At 44.2% G+C, this 21528-nt stretch overlaps 3 protein-coding genes across 6 annotated transcripts in view; 1 reads left to right on the top strand and 2 right to left on the bottom strand.

Annotated features, from left to right (window-relative positions):
- The window catches only part of PRORP (protein only RNase P catalytic subunit), a 149370-nt gene extending 137277 nt beyond the window's left edge, over positions 1–12093 (bottom strand). Inside the window, exons 1-4 of one of the 2 annotated variants that reach the window (XM_050798100.1) lie at positions 12000–12093; positions 10406–11683; positions 7856–7903; positions 6553–6685 (exon numbers count right to left, since the gene is read on the bottom strand). In XM_050798100.1, the coding sequence (XP_050654057.1) occupies positions 6553–6685; positions 7856–7903; positions 10406–11385 (1161 nt within the window). In that variant the 5' untranslated portion in view covers positions 11386–11683; positions 12000–12093. Of the gene's footprint in view, positions 1–6552; positions 6686–7855; positions 7904–10405; positions 11684–11867 lie in introns of both variants that reach the window. The other variant, XM_050798101.1, reaches the window with a different exon arrangement.
- PSMA6 (proteasome 20S subunit alpha 6) overlaps positions 1–21528 on the bottom strand; it is a 205501-nt gene that overhangs the window by 182595 nt on the left and 1378 nt on the right. The gene's annotated exons all lie outside the window — the stretch shown is intronic.
- Positions 12611–21528, top strand: part of PPP2R3C (protein phosphatase 2 regulatory subunit B''gamma) — a 37023-nt gene continuing 28105 nt past the window's right edge. Inside the window, exons 1-2 of one of the 3 annotated variants that reach the window (XM_050798111.1) lie at positions 12611–12732; positions 17901–18028. In XM_050798111.1, the coding sequence (XP_050654068.1) occupies positions 12675–12732; positions 17901–18028 (186 nt within the window). In that variant the 5' untranslated portion in view covers positions 12611–12674. Of the gene's footprint in view, positions 12787–17900; positions 18029–21528 lie in introns of all 3 variants that reach the window. The other 2 variants (XM_050798112.1, XM_050798114.1) reach the window with 2 other exon arrangements.

Genomic DNA, 21528 nt, shown 5'->3' on the forward strand with positions numbered 1-21528 from the left:
AGTGCAGCAATTGTGAGACATTGCATTGAACTCAGTGCTGCCCCATTAGAGCAGAAAGCAAAAATAGAACAAACTCAGCTGATGCCCACCCACAAAGGGGGCATTTAAACTAGCTCTAGCCAGAGGGAAACTGCCCATCCTAGTGGTTGAGACTGGAGTTCCCACAAGCCTCACCACCATGGGCCAAAGTGCTCTGCGCCTGTAAATAAATTTGAAAGTCAGTCTAGGCCACAAGGACTGTAACTCCTAGGTGAGTCCTAGTGGTGAACTGGGCTCAGAGCCAGTGGACTGGTAGGGGCATGTGGCCTACTAAGACACCAGCTAGGATAGCTAGGGGGGGTACCGGTGCCATACCTCCCCTAAGCCCAGGCCCCACATCTCAGTCTCCTAAACAGACCCCCTCCTTCTACTTGAGGAGAGGAGATGGAAGAGTGGGAAGGACTTTGTCTTGCATCTTGGACACCAGCTCAGCTACAGCAGGATGGGGTACCGGTCAGAGTCATGAGACACCACCTTTTCCAGGCCCTAGCTCATAGACATTTCTAGACACACTCTGAGCCAGAAGGGAACACACTGCCTTAAAGGGAAGGACCCAGTCATGGAAGGATTCATCACCTGCTAACTGAAGAGCCCTTGAGCCATGAATAAGCAGCAGCAATATCCAGGTAGTACATCATAGGCCTTGAGTGAGACTCTGATATTGCCGGCTTCAGATACCAACTCAGCCAGAGGTGGGCAGAACACCAAGGGTGAGTCCCAGGCCAGGCAGCATGCACCACAAGCTGACTGAAGAGCCCTTGGGCCTTAGGAGAACATCAGTGGGAGCCTGGCAGAACTCCCTGTGGGCTGGTGGTGGCGGTGGCCACAGGGTGGGGCTCCTCTGCTTCTGGAAAGGGGAGGAAAGAGTGGGAAGAACTGTGTCTTATGGTTTGAATGCCACCTCAGCCACAATACAATAGAACACTAGGTAGACTTCTAAGGTTTTTGACTCTACTCCCTGGCTCCCAAATGGCACTTCTGGACCTGCTGAGGTCTGGGGGAACTTGTCGCCCTGCAGGGAAGAACAAAGGCCTGGCTGGCTTTGCCACCTGCTGATTGTAGTGCCCCAGGGCCTTCAGTGAACACAGACAGTAGCCAGGGAGTAGTTAAGCAGGCCTTGGACAAGACCCAGTGCTGTGCTGGCTTAAGGTCTGACCCAGCACAGTCCTAGTGGTGGTGGCCACAAGGGTACTTGTGTGACTATATCCTCAGCTCCAGTTGGCTCAGAATGAGAGGGAGAGACTCTCTTTGTTTAGCAGAAAGTAAGGGAAGAGAATAAGAGCTTCTGCCTAGTAATCCAGAGAATTCTCCCTGATCTTGTTTAAGACCATTAGGGCAGTACCTCTTACCACGGCACTACTGGGCTTTGGGTGCCCCCTAAAGCAGATACAACTTAGATCACAACACCCAAGTCCTTTTAAATATCTGGAGAGCCTTCTCAGGAAGGAAAGGTACAAACAAGCCCAAACTGCAAAGACTACAATAAATACCTAACTCTTCAATGCCCAGACATGATATCAAGACCATCCAGGAAAAGAGGACATCACAAAATGAACTAAATAAGGCAGCAAGGAACAATACTGGAGAAACAGATGTATGACCTTTCAGACAGAGAATTCAAAATAGCTCTACTGAGTAAACTCAAAGAAATTCAAGATAACACCAAGAAGGAATTCAGAATTCTACCAGATAAATTTAACAAAGAGATTGAAAAAAATTTTTAAAAATTGAGCAGAAATTCTGAAGCTGAAAAATGTAATTGGCATGCTAAAGAATGCATGAGAGTCCGTTAACAGCAGAAGGGATCAAACAGAAGGATTAGTGAGATTGAAGACAGGTTATTTGAAAATACACAGTCAGGGCTGGGCACGGTAGCTCATGCCTGTAATCCCATCACTTTGGGAGGCCAAGTGGGCAGATCATGAGTCCAGGAGTTCCAGACCAGCCTGGTCAACATGGTGAAACCCCATCTCTACTAAAAATACAAAAATTAGAAGGGCATGGTGGTGTGCGCCTGTAATCCCAGCTACTCCAGAGGCTGAGGTAGGATAATCACTTGAACCTGGGAGGCAGAGGTTGCAGTGAGCCAAGATTATGCCACCGTACTCCAGCCTGGGCAACAAAGCAAGACTCCGTCTCAAAAAAAAAAGAAAAAAAAAAAACTACCTCAAGGCATTGAATGATCCAACTTTCTTTTTTTTTTTTTTTTGAGATGGAGTCTCACTCTGTCGCCCAGGCTGGAGTACTGTGGTGCAATCTTGGCTCACTGCAACCTCCACCTCACGGGTTCAAATGATTCCCCTGCTTCAGCCTCCCGATTAGCTAAGATTACAGGCACGCACCACCATGTCCGGCTAATTTTTTATTTTTAGTAGAGACAGGGTTTCACCATATTGGCCAGGCTGGTCTTGAACTCCTGAACTCAAGTGATTCACACCCACCTCGGCCTCCCAAAGTGCTGGGATTACAGGTGTGAGCCACTGCGCCTGGCCAAATAATCCAACTTTCTTTTTTTTCTGGTTTTTTATTGTTTTGAGATGGAGATTTGCTCTTGTTGCCCAGGCTGGAGTGCAATAGTCCGGCCTTGGCTCACTGCAACCTCCACCTCCCGGGTTCAAATGATTCTCCTGCCTCAGCCTCCCAAGTAACTGGAATTACAGAGGCCCGCCACCACACCCAGCTAATTTTTATATATTTTGTATAGACGGGGTTTCACAATGTTGGCCAGGCTGGTCTCGAACGCCTGACCTCAGGTGATCCACCCGCCTTGGCCTCCCAAAGTGCTGGGATTACAGGTGTGAGCCACCACGCCCGGCCAAATAATTCAACTTTCAATGAATAAAGAAAGGATTAGGGCAGTTACTCTGCCCTAAAGAAGAGGACAGTTACTCTAGTGACTCACGCCTATAATTCCAGCACTTTGGGAGGCCGAGGTGGGAAGATCACTTGTGCCCAAGAGTTTGAGAACAGCCTGGGCAGCATAGTAAGACCCTGCCTCTACATTCAAAAAAAAAAAAAAAAAGGCAGAAAGAAAAGGACGTAGGCCGAGTGCAGTGGCTCACAGCTGTAATCCCAGCATTTTGGGAGGCCGATGCAGGTGGATAACGTGAGGTCTGGAGTTCGAAACCACCCTGGCCAACGTGGTGAAACCCTGTCTCTACTAAAAACACAAAAATTAGCCAGGTCTGGTGGCAGGTGCCTGTAATCCCAGCTACTTGGGAGGGTGAGACACAAGAATCACTTGAACCCGGGGGGCAGAGGTTGCAGTAAGCTGAGATCATGCCACTCCATTCCAACCTGGGCAATACAGCGTGACTCCATTTCAATGAAAAAAAAAAGAAAAGGACATTAATGAGCAATAAGAAATCATCTGAGGGTATATATAGTAAGTACACAAAAAGACACAGTATATTATAACACTGTAACTATGGTGTGTAAACTACTCTTATCTTTAGAAAGACTAAACAATGAGTTTAGTGAGGCAGTGCCTCATGCCTGTAATTCTAGCACTTTGGGAGACCAAGGCAGGCAGATTACGAGGTCAGGAGATCAAGACCATCCTGGCTAACATGGTGAAACCTTGTCTCAACTAAAAAATACAAAAAAATTAGCCAGGCGTGGTGGCGGGCACCTGTAGTCCCAGCTGCTCGGGTGGCTGAGGCAGAAGAATCACTTGAACCCAGGAGGCGGAGGTTGCAGTGAGCCGAGATTGCACCACTGTACTCCAGCCTAGGCAACAGAGCGAGACTCTGTCTGATTAAAAAAAAAAGAAAAAAAAAAGACTAAACAATGAGTCAATCAAAAATAATAACTACTATAACTTTTCAAGACACTGATAGTACAATAAGATATAAATAGAAACAATAAAAAGTTAAAAAGCAGGGAGACAAAGTAAATCCCAGGTGTAGAGTTTTTATTAGTTTTGTAGTCCCAGCTTTTTGCTTGTTTGTTTATACAGTGTTAAAAAAAAAAAAAAAAAAAAAGCAGGGAGACAAAGTAAAGGTGTAGAGTTATTATCAGCTTAAAATAATAGGCTATAGAAAAGTATTAGTGAGCCTCATGGTAACCTCCAATCAAAAAACATACAACAAGGCCGGGCATGGTGGCTTACACTTAAAATCCCAGCACTTTGGGAGGCCAAGGTGGGCAGATCATGAGGTCAGGAGTTCAAGGCCAGCCTGACCAACATGGTGAAACCCTGTCTGTACTAAAAATACAAGAAAAAAAAATTGCTGGGCGTGGTGGTGTGCACCTGTAATTCCAGTTACTCAAGAGGCTGAGGCAGGAGAATCTCTTGAACCCAGGAGGTGGAGGATGCAGTGAGCCGAGATTGCGCCACCGCACTCTAGCCTGGGTGACACAGCAAGACTCCATCTCAAAAAAAAAAAAAAAGCATATAACAGATACACAAAAAATAAAAAGTAAGAAACTGAATTGTATCACCAGAGAAAATCATGTTCATTAAAGGGAAGAAAGGAAGGAAAAAAAGAAGACCACAAAACAACCAGAAAACAAAATGGTGGGACTAAGTCCTTACTTATCAATAACACTGAACGTATCTAAGCATGGTGGGATATAACAAAAGCAGCTATAAGTGCCTATATCAAAACAGAAGAAAAACTTCAAATAAACAACCTAAATATGCATTTCTTTTTTTTTTTTTGAGATGGAGTTTCGCTCTTGTTGCCCAAGTTGGAGTGCAATGGCATGATCTTGGCTCACTGCAACCTCCACCTTCTGGGTTCAAGCGATTCTCCTGCCTCAGTCTCCCAAGTAACTGGGACTACAGGCACACACCACCACGCTCAGCTCATTTTTTTTTTTTTTTGTATTTTTAGTAGAAACGGGATTTCACCATGTTAGCCAGGCTGGTCTCAAACTACTGACCTCAGGTGATCCACCTGCCTCGGTCTCCCAAAGTGCTGGGATTATAGGCGTGCGCCACTGCATCTGGCAAATATGCGTCTTAAAGAACTAGAAAAGCAAGAGTAAACCAAACCCAAAATGGGGAGACTAAATAATAAAGATCAGAGCAGAAATAAATGAAACTGAAATTAAGAAAACCATACAAAAGATCATGAAACAAAAAGTTGGTTTTTTGAAGTTAAATGAAATTGATAAACCTTTAGCCAGACTAAGAAAAAAGGAGAGAAGACCCAAATAAATAAAATCAGAGATGAAAAAGAAGACATTACAACAAATACTGCAGAAATTCAAAGGATCATTAGTGGCTACTACGAGCAACCATATGCCAATCAATTGGAAAACCTAGAGGAAATGGCCATATTCCTAGACAGATTCAATCTATTAAGATTGAACCAGGCCGGGCGCGGTGGCTCAAGCCTGTAATCCCAGCACTTTGGGAGGCCGAGACGGGTGGATCACGAGGTCAGGAGATCGAGACCATCCTGGCTAACACGGTGAAACTCCGTCTCTACTAAAAAATACAAAAAACTAGCCGGGTGTGGTGGCGGGCGCCTGTAGTCCTAGCTACTTGGGAGGCTGAGGCAGGAGAATGGCGTGAACCCGGGAGGCGGAGCTTGCAGTGAGCTGAGATCCGGCCACTGCACTCCAGCCTGGGCGACAGAGCCAGACTCCGTCTCAAAAAAAAAAAAAAAAAAAAAGATTGAACCATGAAGAAATAAAAACTTGAGAGCAATAACAAGTAACGAGATGGAAGCCATAAAGTGTCCCAGCAAAGAAAAGCCCGGGACCTGATGGCTTCACTGCTCAATTCTACCAAATATTTAAAGAATAATACCAATCCTATTCAAACTATTCCAAAAAATAGAGGAGGAAAGACTTCCAAACTCAATCCATGAGGATAGTGTTACCCTGATAGCAAAACCAGACAAAGACATAGCAAAATAAACAAACAAACAAACAAAAAACTACAGGCCAACATCTCTGATGAATATTGATGCAAAAATCCTCAACAAAATACTAGCACACCAAATTCAAAATACACTAAAAAGATCATTCATCATCAACAAGTGGGATTTATCCCTGAGACGTAAGGATGGTTCAACATACACAAATCAGTTAATGTGATAAACTCTTGACTAGAAAAGTTGTGAGAAACCACAATGTTTTCATGGCAGTCTACTTAAACACAGTTTTCTAGAAGCACTTACAGAAAAAATAAGCATCTTTTTAGTTTAAGTGCACTTATTATGTCCCGATATAATAGGATTGACTCCAACAGATGATGGTCTAACCCAATTATTCTGTGAAATTCTAAAGCAATCTCTCCAAAAGGTTGGCAATTGTAGCCAGCAGGCCAAATCCAGCGTACTGCTTGTTTTCATGAATAAAGTTTACTGGAACACAGCAATGTCTATTCATTTATGTATTATCTATGGCTGTTTTAACTACAACAGCAGAGTTGAAAAGTTGCAACAGGGACTGATGGCCTACAAAGCCTAAAATATTTACTATCTGGCATCTTACAGAAATTGCTGACCCCTGCTCTAGACAAGCAATCCAAGAAGGAATCAAAACTGTTAGACTCACCTGAGGCGTTGTCTTTTTGTACTGGTCACCTCCATCTATCACATCCCTCATGATTCTTCCCTTAAGAAATTCATATTCTTCTGGACTCAGCTGAATAGACTCTATGGTTTTTCCACAGCCCAAACACTGGCCACTGTAATTATAATTGTTAAATAACAATATTTAAATATGTCAAATAATGTTCTGAGGAAAATTTTTTGTGAAATGAACAATGAGGAAATTAAAAGGTAATAAAAAAGAACATTAAAACCTTTGTAATAATCACATACATCTAATTTTTTATAAACCTGATAATATCACAAATTAGTGTGCCAGAAAACCCAAAAAAGTAGACTGGTCATTTGAATGACTTTTTTTTTTTTTTTTTTGAGACAAGGTCTCACTCTGTTGCCCAGGCTGGAGTGCAGTGTCACAATTACGGCTCACTGCATCCTCAAGCTCCCAGGATCAAGGGATCCTCCTGCCTCAGCCACCAAAGCAGCTAGGACAACAGGTACGTGCTACCCTACCTAGCTAATTTTTGTATTTTGGCGCCTAATTTTTGTATTTTTTCTAGAGACAGGGTTTCTCAATGTTGCACAGGATGGTCTTGAACTCCTGGGCTTGAGCAATCTGCCAAGTCAGCCTCCCAAAGTGTTGGGATTACAGGTACAGGCAGGCATGAGCTACCATGCCTGACTCAGGTGACTTTTTTTTTTTTTGAGACAGAGTCTCGCTCTATCACCAGGATGGAGTGCAGTGGCACAATCTTGGCTCACTGCAACCTCCGTCTCCTGGGTTCAAGCAATTCTCCTGCCTCAGTCTCCCAAGTAGCTGGGACTACAGGCACACACCACCACACCCAGCTAATTTTGGTATTTTTAGTAGAGACTTGGTTTCAACATGTTGGCCAGGATGGTCTCAAATCTCCTGACCTCGTCATCCACCTGCCTCAGCCTCCCAAAGTGCTGGGATTACAGGCGTGATGGCGCCCAGCTCGCATGACATTTTTAAAGTAATTCCTATTATGTGAATTATCATATTGGTGAATTAAATAAATAAATAAATCCTAAAACACAACTGGGTCTGGAACCTCTAGGGAAAAACATCTCTAAGACATCATAAAGGCTCATAATACGCACTGGAAAAACGTTTTGGGTACTGCTACGTCTCTGTATGCAAAGTATGTTTTTTTCCTCAGATACTCTAATTACAAACTTGTAATTATCCTATCCTTAAGATGTTCTTAAATATTTTTCAATCAATAGCAACAAAACCTACTAAACTGAAAACAAACAAGTTAAAAATAAACATTGGTCTTCACCTTTTTTGGACTGTGGTGAATTGTCCTTTCCATTGTTTTCCAGGAACACTATGAAGATTGCAAAACCAAATCATGAGGTTAGATTCCTACTGAAATGAAAGACATTCATGATATTTGGAAACTCTTATAAGCAAGAACTCCGAAAAGTTCAAGATACTTCTGTAGAATGGTTTAATTTAAAAAGTGGCAGATATCCTGCATGAGGTTAAGAAGCTGCTGGTACCCTGTTCTGAATCTCCTTCTTCCCTATGGTTCTCCTCCCACCAACTAACTCTCATCTTCAAGTCTACAGAAAGCAGCTGACCTTAGTAGCATAACCTCTATACCAAACTCAACTCTTACCTTCTCCATAAAGCTGCCAGAAATTGCTCCTGCTCAGAGTAATTTACCTCTTACCACTATTATTTCACTGTGTGGTATTGTACTCCCAATTAAATTGAGAATGTCATAAAAGATTTTATAAAACACTTGCAATGCCTAGCCTATTTGGAAGCATTCAAAAGCTATGTATTGATGTATTTGTTCAATCAACGTATCCTCTCCTCCTTCCTCTTCCACATATTACCATCAGTTCTTCTGATTCTACTGCCTTCTTTCCTTCCTCAGTTCTTAATTCTCATCATCTCTCACCTAAACCTAAAATTGTATTCACGCAGATCTCCCTGTTTTCAATCTTAATCCCTCTCCTATCTACTCTTCTCACTTGGCAATTGCCTTTGTAAAACTCCATTCCAGCATTTTTTTTTTCTTTTGAGACAAGGTCTTGCTCTGTCACCCAGGTTGGAGTGCATGGCACAATCACGGCTCCCTGCAGCCTTGATTCCCTAGATTCAAGTGATCCTCTTGCTTCAGTCTCCAAGTAGCTGGGACTACTGGCACACACCGCCATGACAGGCTAAATTTTGTATTATCTGTAGAGACAGGGTTTCGCCATGTTGCCCAGGCTGGTCTCAAACTCCTGGCCTCAAGCTATCCTCCCACCTCAGTCTCTAAAAGTGCTCAGATTACAGGCATGAGCCACAGTTCCCGGCCAAATTCAGCATTCTTGATCAGAGAATAAAATTCAAACTCCTTGGTATTCAAAAATTTTCACAACCGGGCTCCTCCTCCCTTGATATTCAATAAGATAATTAAGCATAATTACTACTTCAAAGCTCTGTAAACATGATATAGAAAAAAAAAGACAAGGCCGGGTGCGGTGGCTCAAGCCTGTAATCCCAGCACTTTGGGAGGGCGAGACGGGCGGATCACGAGGTCAGGAGATCGAGACCATCCTGGCTAACACGATGAAACCCCATCTCTACTAAAAAATACAAAAAAAACTAGCCAGGTGAGTTGGCGGGCGCCTGTAGTCCCAGCTACTCGGGAGGCTGAGGCAGGAGAATGGCATAAACCCGGGAGGCGGAGCTTGCAGTGAGCTGAGATCCTGCCACTGCACTCCAGCCTGGGCGACAGAGCGAGACTCTGTCTCAAAAAAAAAAAAGAAAAAAAAAGACAAAAGAAAAACTACCTCAGGTGATCCGCCCAGCCTATTCTGTCTACTCTCTATAGTTCATGAACTCGGATAATATGGCTTATTTATATTATCTGTCATCTATAATCTCACTATTGAAATGTAAGCTGTGGCTAGGTGCGGTGGCTCACGCCTGTAATCCCAGCACTTTGGGAGGCCGAGGCGGGCGGACCACCTGAGGTAGTTGAGACCAGCCTGACCAACATGGAGAAACTCCATCTCTACTAAAAAGAAAATACAAAATTAGCTGGGCGTGGTGGCACATGCCTGTAATCCCAGCTATTTGGGAGGGTGAGGCAGAATTGCCTGAACCCGGGAGGCGGAGGTTGCAGTGAGCCAAGATCACGCCACTGCACTCCAGCCTGACAACAACAGCAAAACTCTGTCTTCAAAAAAAAAAAAAAAAAGACAGTGAGTAGACAGAATAAATATAAGCACATAATCACATTTTCAGAGGAACTTCTGAAAATACTAATATGGCCCGAGTTCCAGTCAAATGCTATATTCTTTTCTTGCTATGAACACTGGCCATAAGTAGTATTAAGTACTCACATCATACTAGATGCCTAAGAAAACAAAATTAATGATCCTTCTAAAAGGAAAAAAATACATAAAAGTGCTATAAAATTTCACTTTTATGTGATGGGTAAAGATTAGCACAAATTATGTATGCTGCTACTTTTTTTAAAGAGAGAAAATTTTGTCTTAAAGAGAAAATAAACCTTACTAAGAGATGGAAAAAAGTATAATCAGAATAGAATGATTCTCAGCAACTAACAACAAAAAAGAGTGGCTACTTTGAGGTTTAAAGTTATTAAGTTAAAAATAATTAGCCAGGTATGGTGGCACATGCCTGTAGTTTTAGATACTCAGGAGACTGAAGCGAGAGGATCACTTGAGGCCAGGAGTTTGAGATTACAGGGAGCTATGAACACACCACTGCACTCCAGTCTGGGCAACAGAGCAAGACCCTGCCTCAAAAAAAAAAAAAAAAAAATTAAAGAATAAAAACATACATATAAAAAAGTCAAAATTACCTCTCAAACCATGTTTTTATACTGTGTGCAAATGATTCCCCTGGATACAGCTGATTATTTCTTAGATATGAAAGAATATCTAGTAGTTTATTTGAATAATTATCATCCTTTATGTCTTTTCCAAAATCAAAGAAAGCTTTTAAAGTTTCCAACATAGGAACAAAATCATGACCTAGCAATTCCTGATACAAATTCCAAGCTGTGTTTATATCTTGATGAAGGAGAGCTCCCTGGATACAGTCATTATAGTTCTTTTTAGAAGGAGTGATAACTTTTTTGATGTCCTCTAACAGCAACAATGATTCTCTCCATCTGTCTGAATGGATCAGTCCCTGGATGAGAAGACTGTAACCTCCAGGTTCTAAAGTCTTATATCTGGTTTTCATAATTTCAAAGACATCAATAACTTCAGATGTCTGCATATGAAAGACACAGAGATACAAATACCCGACCAGTAAATCATAACTTACGATACCATTATTTTTTGCTGCTACCCATGCCAGCAGAGATTTAGCCACATCTACAGAGCTATGAGAGTGAGCCATCTGTGAAATGATGAATCTTTCAAAACTGGTCTTTCCTTTGAAATCCGCCTTAAGTTTATCCCACTCCTCTGAATTCAAAGGTTGTGTTGGGAGTTGAATAGTGTTCCTCACAGATGGCAAGGCATGATCTTTACTTTGAGGATTCATCTGTGATCTCTTCTTAGCTGCTCCAGCTGAAAAAAAATGAGGAACAGAAGAAACTTGCTTATTACTGCCCTCCTCTTTCCTGAGATATCTGGCCTTGGCAATCAGATTCGTTGCTTTGGTATTCTGTGGAGACATTGTTTTAAGAGAAAACAACCTCTGTTGGCTCCTGATGCCGCAGCTGTCTGAAAGAAAGAGAGAGACATAAGAGTGCCCTGGGCCTAGCCCAAGGTATGGGTTGCTCTTCCAAAGCTTAGGAAAGCTTCGAATACCAAACAAATAGAAAGTCATTATGCAGTGAGATCAGCACCAGATAGTGAGAGAGATGTTGGGAAAAAACCCTCTTCTATAGCAAAATTAAAGGGATTGGTGGTCGGCAGTGGAGAGTCGAAGTGCAGCTTTTTAAAAGAAGATTTGTGTTTCTTCCTTACAGACAAATCAAAGTTCTGCTTTTGGGGTTACTTAATAGCAAGAAGGCAGGTGAGTTTTCTCTATTAAACAACAATCCGGGGATGTCCAACGTCGCAAGCCGCAAACCAGGGGACAGAGCAGGAATCCTCTGGTGCCTCTTACATTCCAGTTCATGAACCTGAGGAAAAAGCACAAGAAGGAACGCCCAGTTTTACTCACGTGGATCACAGTTGTCCTGAAAAGGAACAGATTCCCACGGGAAGCTTGCTGGAAAGGGCGTATAAAGCCAAAACCGTATCCAGGAGCCTCCAACTCCAGCCCACCAGCAACAGCGGCGAAAGCCAAAGTCTAGGGGCCCTCACCCTGCATAACTCTCCAAAGACCGCAAAGCTCCTCCGATGGAGGGATGCGGAGGGAGGAGGTGGCGAGTCAGGTGCGCCAACGACTCGGGAAAGGAAGAGAGATCCAGGAAGGGCGCTGCCTAGACTGAGTACCTATCGCTGACAAACGAAGTTCACTTCATTCAACAACTCAACGCGGCACTCAGGCTTAACGCGGCCATAAACGCGGCGGGAACTACAGTGCCCACTATGCACCGCGCCAGCCCCGGCCGACTGACGAGACTGACCCGGACTTAGGCGTTCCGCCTGGGCTGGCGGCGAGGAAAAAAGGCAATTTTGAAGCATTTTGTGGCAAAAGGGGTAAGAGACGGCTGCGGAAGCGTCTACTACATTCAGGGGACCTGGAGGACTTACAGATATCCGCAATGAACAATGAAAAGAAATTGTGAAAGAAAGCGCTTCCCTCAAGCCGGAATCAATTAACTTCTGAGTCACGTGGTGCGCACGCGCCAAAGGCGCACGATAAAGGAAAACGCGGGCTTATCCTGCCTTTTAAAATCGGGCTTGGTGAGTTTGGGACGCCTCCTGAAGGGGAACCATTTTCCATCTCTTTCATAGCTTTGCCCCAGTCAGCGTGGTAGCGGTATTCTCCGCGGGAGTGACAGTAATTGTTTTTGCCTCTTTAGCCAAGACTTCCGCCCTTGTTCAAGATGGTGGTTGAGCGGCCTTCCTAACCTTTACGGGGCCTGGCGGTGCTGACGCCTGAGTTGGTAGGGGTGGAGCAGGTAGGAAACAGCAAATGCAGAAGCTGCTGCGCGAGAGTCGGCCATGGACTGGAAAGAAGTTCTTCGTCGGCGCTTAGCGACGCCCAACACCCGTCCGAACAGTGAGTTTTGGGAGGGGCCGTCCGTTGGGATGGCCCGGCCCTAAACTCCTAGAGGTAGGAGGGAGATGGGGAGGAGGAGCAAGGGGGAGCCGCACTTTCCGCTTCTGTGAAACCTCGCGACAAAGGAGGCGGAGTGGAATGTGCTTTAGGGATCCTGATAGGGTTGACCCAAACTTTCCTCGGACGGAGTCTGGGGGAACGAAAAACTTAGCCTTAGTCACTGACTTCCATGGTCTTAATCTAAACTTGTGAAGAATAACTTAGAACCCCGGATCCAACAACGCCTCAACCCCACCAGGACCTGTAATTGTCCTACCGCCTTTTTACTGTCACGCTTTTTGCTTCCCTCCTAATCCATTTTATATTTCATAATCCATTTTTCCTTTTATTTTTCTCCTTCACATTGCTTATTAACTAACCTCGTTAAATCTAGCTTTCCTATTCCACACCCGCACTAAGGGCTGTTGAAAGTGGCTGGAGAAAAACAGAACCTTGTCTCACTTTTTTTTTTTTTTTTTTTTTAGACGGAGTCTCTTGCTCTGTCGCCCAGGCTGGCTGGAATGCGGTGGCAGCATCTCAGCTCACTGCAGCCTCCGCCTCCCGGGTTCAAGCGATTCTTCTTCCTCAGCCTCGAGTAGCTGGAACTACAAGCGCGCGCCTCCACGGCGGGTTAATTTCTAGTAGAGACGGGGTTTCACCATATTGGTCAGGCTGGTTTCAAACTCCTGACCTCGTGATCCACCCACCTCGGCCTCCCAAAGTGCTGGAATTACAGTCGTGAGCTGCCGCGCCCCGCCGAGTTATCTCACTTTTAGTACATGTCCACTAAGCTAAAGTAGATGTTTCGGTCATGTCTACCGTGTTTTCCTGGACGTTCATTCTCCTACATTCAATTTTCATCTCCCAAACTGCCAATCTGTGTTTCCTTAGATACACTATTTTTTTTTTTTTTTATTCAGGCTCTCCCTCTGTTGCCCAGGCTGGAGTGCAGCAGCACAGTGACGTCTCGCTGCAACCTCGATTTCCTGGGCTCAAAGGATCCTCCCACCTCAGCCTCCTAAGCAGCTGGAAGTACAGGCACACGCCACCACATCCGCTAATTTTTTATTTTTAGTAGCGGTGAGGTCTTGCTATGTTAATAGGGCTGGTCTCGAATTCCTGGCCTCAGACAGTCTTCCTACCTCCACCTTCCAAAGTGTTGCTGTTACAGACGTGAGCGCCCAGGCAACACTCTTTTACAGTCCATTCTTCTCATCTCTTACACCTGCAGTCTGTCCTACCCACTTCTTACTTTAAGCTGATGAACTTGTTTTTTTAATATTAAGAAAGGAGAATATTAAGAAAGGAGAATCAGTTGGCCGGGCGCGGTGGCTCAGGCCTGTAATCCCAGCATTTTGGGAGGCTGAGGCGGGCGGATCACGAGGTCAGCAGATCGAGACCATCCTGGCTAACACGGGGAAACCCCGTCTCTACTAAAAATACAAAAAAAATTAGCCGGTCGTGGTGGCGGGCGCCTGTAGTCTCAGCTATTCCACAGGTTGAGGCCGAAGAATCGCTTGAACCCGAGAAGCGGAGCTTGCAGTGAGCCGAGATTGCACCACTGCCCTTCAGCCAGGGCGACTGAGCGAGACTCAGTCTCAAAAAAAAGCAGTCAAAGGAGAACCTCACCTGTCCCCCTTAACGTTTCTTTCAGCCCCACAACCCCACAGGTGCCCATACACTCTGGCTTCACTGTTAAAATGATGAACTGTCCATGTTCCTATTTAAGAGGTCCTCCACTCCACCACTAGATTGCATTCTTTCTCCTGTATTCACTGACTTCCTTCCAGCCTCATCCTTTCTTTCATACATCGTCAGATTTTCCTTCTGCTGGATCATTTTCACCAGCACAAGTGTGCTATTAATATCACCCATCTTTTTAAAAGGTGGGTGGGTGGGGGGAGTGTTGTTGGGAGGCCGGGTGGCTCACTCCCAGCACTTTGGAAGGCGAAGGTGGGAAGATCGCTTGAGGCCAGGAGTTTGAGACTGGCCTGGGCAATATAGTGAAACACCATTTCTACAAAAATAGAAAGTAAAAAAATTAGCCCTGGTGGTTCTGCACCCCTGTAGTCCTAACTACTCTAGAGGCTGAGGAAGGAGGGTTTGTTTCAATCTAGGAGTTTGGGGCTGCAGTGAGCTATGATCATGACACTATACTGCAGCCTGGGTGACAAGAGTCAGACCCTGTCTTAAAAAAAGTCATTTGGGCCGGGCACTGTGGCTCATGCCTGTAATCCCAACACTTTGGGAGGCCGAGGTAGGTGGATCACTTGAGGTCCAGAGTTTAAGACCAGCCTGGCCAACATGGTGAAACCCTGTCTCTACTAAAACTACAAAAAGTAGCTGAGCACAGTGGTTCGCACCTGTAATCCCAGCTACTTGGGAGGCTGAAGCAGGAGAATCGCTTGAACCCGGGAGGCAGAGGTTGCGGTAAACTGAGATTATGCCACTGCACTCCAGCCTGGGCGACAGAACGAGACTCCATCTCAAAAAAAAAAAAAAAAGAGTCATTTGATCCCACATTCCTCTCCAGCTTCTGCTGCATTTCTCTGCACTCTTTATAGGAAAACTTCTCAAAGAAGTTACCTGTACTTGGCTGGGCACAGTGGCTTACGCCTGCAATGCCAGCACTTTGGGAGGCTGAAGTGGGTGGATCACCTGAGGTCAGGAGACCGAGACCAGCCTGGCCAACATGGTGAAACGCTGTCTCTACTAAAAATTCAAAATTTAGCCCGGTGTTGTGGCAAGTGTCTGTAATCCCAGCTACTCAGGAGGCTTAGGCAGGAGAATCACTTGAACCCAGGAGGTGGAGGTTGCAGTGAGCCAAGATCGTGCCACTGCCCTCCAGCCTAGGTGACAGAGTACGACTCAGTCTCAAAAACAAAAGAAGGTACCTGTACTTTATGTGCTTTTTTGACCCCTTAACTCTTGAACACACTACATTCTTTTAGCAGATACTTACTCCATGCCTGTTTCGTGCCAAGTACCATTGTAGCTTAGAACACACAAAAATCCCTGTCTTTGTAGAACTTACACTTTAGTGTGGAGAGAAATAATAAAATAATAAGCAAATTATATAGGTTGTACAGCACCTGCTTAAGTCTGGTTCCTTCATCAGTGTACTAGATCCTATCCTTTGTAGTAGATTCCATTTTTGCCTGCTGCAGAATGTACTCTTGGCAGTTGTCCCTTCTCCTGCATCATCAGTTTTTCTTTAATCATTCCCATCAGCATATAAACATGCTGGTATTTCTCCCATCTTCAACTTTCTTAATTTCCACCTCTAACCATTCCTCATTTTTCTGTTCCCCTTATAGCAATATTTGTTAAAACAGTTATTGGTTAAATCTGTACTCGTCTCAGATTCCTGCTTCTCAAGAATCATCATTGACCGCCATATTGTTAACTTCAGCGGTCAGTTGTCAGTCTTGATTTTACTTGAAAAATTTTGCGGGCCGGGCGCGGTGGCTCAAGCCTGTAATCCCAGCACTTTGGGAGGCCGAGACGGGTGGATCACGAGGTCAGGAGATCGAAACCATCCTGGCTAACCCGGTGAAACCCCGTCTCTACTAAAAAATACAAAAAACTAGCCGGGCGAGGTGGCGGGCGCCTGTAGTCCCAGCTACTCGGGAGGCTGAGGCAGGAGAATGGCGTGAACCCGGGAGGCGGAGCTTGCAGTGAGCTGAGATCCGGCCACTGCACTCCAGCCTGGGTGACAGAGCGAGACTCCGTCTCAAAAAAAAAAAAAAAAAAAAAAAAAAATTTTGCAGTTTTCTCCAACAGCACTGAGCCATAGTAAAGAAATTAACTTACAGGTTTGGTCTAAAGTTAAAAATTAACATAATAGGCCAGGCACAGTGGCTCATGCCTGTAATCCCAGCACTTTGGGAGGCTGAGGCGGGCACATCACCTGCGGTCGGGAGATCCAGACCAGCCTGACCAACATGGAGAAACCCCATCTCTACTAAAAATACAAAATTAGCCAGGCGTGGTGGCGCATGCCTGTAATCCCAGCTACTCAGGAGGCTGAGGCAGGAGAATCACTTGAACCTGGGAGGCAGAGGTTGCATTGGGCCAAGATTGTGCCATTGCACTCCAGCCTGGGCAACAAGAGCGAAGCTCCGTCTCCAAAAAAAAAAAAAAAAAAAAATAACAGTTAACAGATGCAGCAGAAATACAGTCATAAAAGGAATTCAAGGAAACAATTACAGGCTTGTTGGGAAGGAAATGAGACCAGAAAGAGTAAAATAACTTTTGAGAAAACAGATCACAGAATTCAAGAGCTCAGTGAGGCTGAAGTGGAAATGCTATGGCAGTGAGGTTTTGAATTACCAGTAAGGATGATCTGAGAGTATATTTGAGCTTAAGATTTCAGAAAAGGTACAAGTAAAATCTGTGATCTTGCTGTAGAACCAAATGGCAGAATGAACTGGAGGTGAAAGTTTTTAGAGTTGCAGGACCCATGGTCACCCACATAAATGTTTATTTGTCCTAAATGATTGCAGGACCTTGTGAAGAACACTGTGTACCGGTCACTGTAGTCCACAAATAAGTGGGGAGGAATTGGCTGAATGAGACAGCCACGTGCCAATAGCAGGCGAGTTGCAGGGTAATAGAGCCCTGAGTTTTGAGCTTCAGACAGAGGATGTTTTTTTGTTTGTTTTCTCTACATTAGGTAGAGAAACAGTGATTGTGAAGCTGAAACTCCATGAGGTCAGGGACTGGCGCTGTCTTGCTCACCCCTCATTCCATGTCTACTACAGTGCTCTCTGTACATAGTAGGTGCTCAGTAAATTCTTTTCATTGAATGAATTAGCACTCTACAGAGTCCTGTAGGAGAGGTAATGACTTGAGGAAGAGACTAGCTTTAGCAATAAACAGAAGTAGAGGGAGCATGCTGAGAAATGGTTGAAGATGTAGAGGAGGCTGCTTCAGTAGAAGATAGTGATTCTTGGTATTTCAGAAAAGTTAATATGCTTAGTGTCTAAGCACAATTGTGAAGGCCTTTTTGGCACTGCAACTATTAAATTATTAATAAATTAATAATTAAATTATTAATATATAGGATGACCTGAGTAAAAGTACTGCTTGATTTTAAAAGTGCTCCCCTTAATCTGTTTTGTTACCAGAAAAAAAAAGTGAACAAGAATTAAAAGATGAAGAAATGGATTTATTTACAAAATATTACTCCGAATGGAAAGGAGGTAGAAAAAACACAAATGAATTCTATAAGACCATTCCCCGGTTTTATTATAGGGTAAGTAGTGTCTAATCAAATGTCCTGCAGAGTTTAAAAATGAAATACAATTTTTGGCAAGGCAAGATGGCTCATACCTATAATCCCAACACTTTGGGAGGCTGAGGCGGGAGGATCGCTTGAGTCTGGGAATTTGAGACCAGCCAGAGCAACATAGCAAGCCCCCATCTCTAAAAAAAAATTTTTTTTTAAATAGCTGGACATGGTGATGCATGCCTATAGTCCTAGCTTCTCAGGAGGCTGAAGCAGGAGGATCACTTGAGCCCAGGAGGTCGAGGCAGCAGTGAGCCGTGATTGTGTCACTACACTCCAGCCTGGGCAACAGAGTTAGACCCTGTCCTCCCACCCCCAGAAAAAAGTAATTTTAAAAATAGGACCAGAATTTTATGTTTTAAGAATAGAGGATTATATTTTAAATTTTGTATATTTATTATTTTATTGTAATCTTATCACTATTATAAAACATTTTGAGCCCAATAAAACCCCAAGTTTAGATTTAAGTGGGTATGTAAACACAAAGTTGTTAAACTGTCGGCTTTTTCTTTCTAATTTTTATTATAGATATTAGTAGTAAGTATTATATTGGATTGTGTTATCAGGTATACAACGCTTTGTTACAAAGTTTTAAAATTTTGCTCAAGGCTAAACCAAAAAATCGATTGAAAATGGAAAACTTAAAGAATTTCACTTGAGGCCAGGCATGGTGGCTCATGCCTGTAATCCCAGCACTTTGAGAGGCCAAGGTGGGTGGATCACAAGGTAAGGAGTTCGAGACCAGCCTGACCAATATGATGAAACCCAGTCTCTACTGAAAATACAAAAATTAGCCAGGAGTGGTGATGTGCACCTGTGATCCCAACTACTCAGGAGGCTGAGGCAGGATAATCTCTTGAACCTGAGAGGTGGAGGTTGCAGTGAGCTGAGATCACGCCACTGCACTCCAGCCTGGGTGACAGAGCAAGACTCCATCTCAAACAAACGAACAAACAAAAAGGAATTTCACTTGACTATTTCTTTCCCTGTGCCAAACTCTGAAAATGGCTTGAAGGGACATATAGACAAAATAGACCTTAAGAAAAGCTATTTACGATAGGGTCACTGCACTCCAGCCTGGGTGATAGAGCAAAGACCCTGTCTCAAAAAAAAAAAAAGGTTGGCCAGGAGCAGTGACTCACACCTATAACCCTACCACTTTGGGAGGCCATCAAATCAGGAGGATCACTTGAGGCCAGGAGTTTGAGAACCAGTCTGGGCAACTTGGTGAGATCTTGTCTCTCCAAAAAAACTTAGCCAGGCATGATGGTGACACCTGTAGTCCCCGCTACTCAGGAGGCTGAGGTGGAAGGATCACTTGAGCTCAGGAGGTTGAGGCTGCAGTGAGCTGTGATCATGCCACTGCATTCCAGCCTGGGTAGCAAAGCAAGAGCCTATCTCAAAAAAAGAAAAAAGAAAAAAAGCTGTTTACAACCTGGGTATGGTAGGGCATTCAACTGTAGTCCCAGCTACTCTGAGAGGGTGAGGAAGGGAGAATCTCTTAAGCTCAGGAGTTTGAGACCGGCCTGGGCAACATAGTGAGACCACCCCACACCCCATCTTTTTTTTTTTGAGACAGAGTCTCGCTGTTGCCCAGGCTGGAGTGCAACGGCCTGATCTCAGCTCACTGCAACCTCTGCCTCCCAGGTTCAAGCGATTCTCCTGCCTCAGCCCTCCCAAGTAGCTCGGATTATAGGTGTGTGCCACCACACCCAGCTAGTTTTTGTATTTTTAGTAGAGACGGGTTTTCGCCATGTTGGCCAGGCTGGTCTCGAACTCCTGATCTCAGGTGATCTACCTGCCTCGGCCTCCCAAAGTGCAGGGATTACAGGTGTGAGCCACCATGCTGGGCCCACCCCATCTTTTTATTTTATTTTATTTATTTATTTTTTTAAAAAAGAAAGCTATTTATACCTGAAAGTGAGGTCTACCAAAAAATATCTATTTAGTATTATGGAAAATGTAACCACTATACAAGTTAACTGGAATCTTAGCTGGATGTCCCTTGAACCTGTTACCTTCTAACTCTATTAATTATAACATTATTTGCAAATATAGTAAACATTTATTTAGGTAGTGTTCTTACAGGTTAAGGTATTTATATAAGTGAGTTATCCGGATACTGAAATATTTCTTCAAGTGCAAATTTTTTTCACTGAACATTTATATATACTTCTCAACCTTTTAAGAATCATATGCCAGTAATGCTAGCCCATATTTGTTTTGTTTCATTTAACTTAATTTAATTTAAGAGAGCTAAATAATTAAACATGAGGCCAAAGTACATAAGAAAGTGGCAGTCTTTTATTGCAAATATGTGCACACTCTCGGGCAAGGTTCTCTGGTCCTCAGGTGTTGGGGGGCCAGGGAAGTCGTGCCGGCGCTCTCGGGTGAGGTTCTCTGGCCCACGAATGTGGGGGTCGAAGAACTCACACCGGCTCCTGCCGGCAGCAAACTTTTATGCATTGGTACTGGAAGGGGGAGGGCAGTGGGCAGGATAAGGGCGTGATAGGGGCGTCTCCATAGGCATGGCCGGGTAAGTTTCGATCTCTTTGGATTGACATCACCTGGCGCATGCTCGCTTGATCTACATCTTCCCTGGCGCTGGCTGCATTTTCCCGCGCACTGGAAAGTTGGTGAGGAAGAACCCGGAAGCAACATGGATTGTGCCTTCTTGTTCACCTTCCTCCATCTTGTCCTTTCTCCCTCACCCAAACAATATTTATTGTAGAAAAGGAAAAAAATATGGCTAAACAAGTTGATCTCTTCCCATAACAACATCACCCAACAATGTAAACAGAACATTTTATATGAATCCTTCTACATATTTTTGTGGGTATCTGTGTATTTTTTAAAATGGGGTTACATCATACATACCTTTACTGCTTTTTGCATTTCACACTTTAACAGGGGCAGCTAGATAACTGAATATTTTTGATAACCTAGGGGAGAGAGAAGGGAATTGACATTTATTGAGTGTCTAAGCACTGCAGAGTGAAGGGGTGGCCTGCACCTCCACACCTGTGGGCATTTCCCTCATCAGGTGGAACGAGAGACTTAAGAAAAGAAAGACACAGAGACAAAGTATAGAGAAAGGAAAGTGGGCCCAGGGGACCAGCGCTCAGCATACAGAGGACCCAGGCCGCCGCCCTGGCCTCTGAGTTCCCTCAGTATTTTTTTGATCATTATCTTCACCATCTCGGAGAGGGGAAGTGGCAGGACCATAGGGTCATAGTAGGAAGAAGGTCAGCAAGGAGACATATGAATAAAGATCTCTGTGTCATGAATAAGTTTAAGGAAAAGTGCTGTGCTTTGATGTGCATATGCAAACATCTCCATAAACATTTTCAGGGCATTAAGAGTAGCATTGCCACTAGCACGTACCACCTCCAGCCCTAAGGTGGTTTTCTCCTACCTCAGTAAATAGAACATACAATCAGGTTTTACACCGAGACATTCCATTGCCC

The sequence above is a fragment of the Macaca thibetana genome, chromosome 7 (genome assembly GCF_024542745.1).
Source record: "Macaca thibetana thibetana isolate TM-01 chromosome 7, ASM2454274v1, whole genome shotgun sequence".
Lineage (NCBI taxonomy): Eukaryota > Metazoa > Chordata > Mammalia > Primates > Cercopithecidae > Macaca > Macaca thibetana.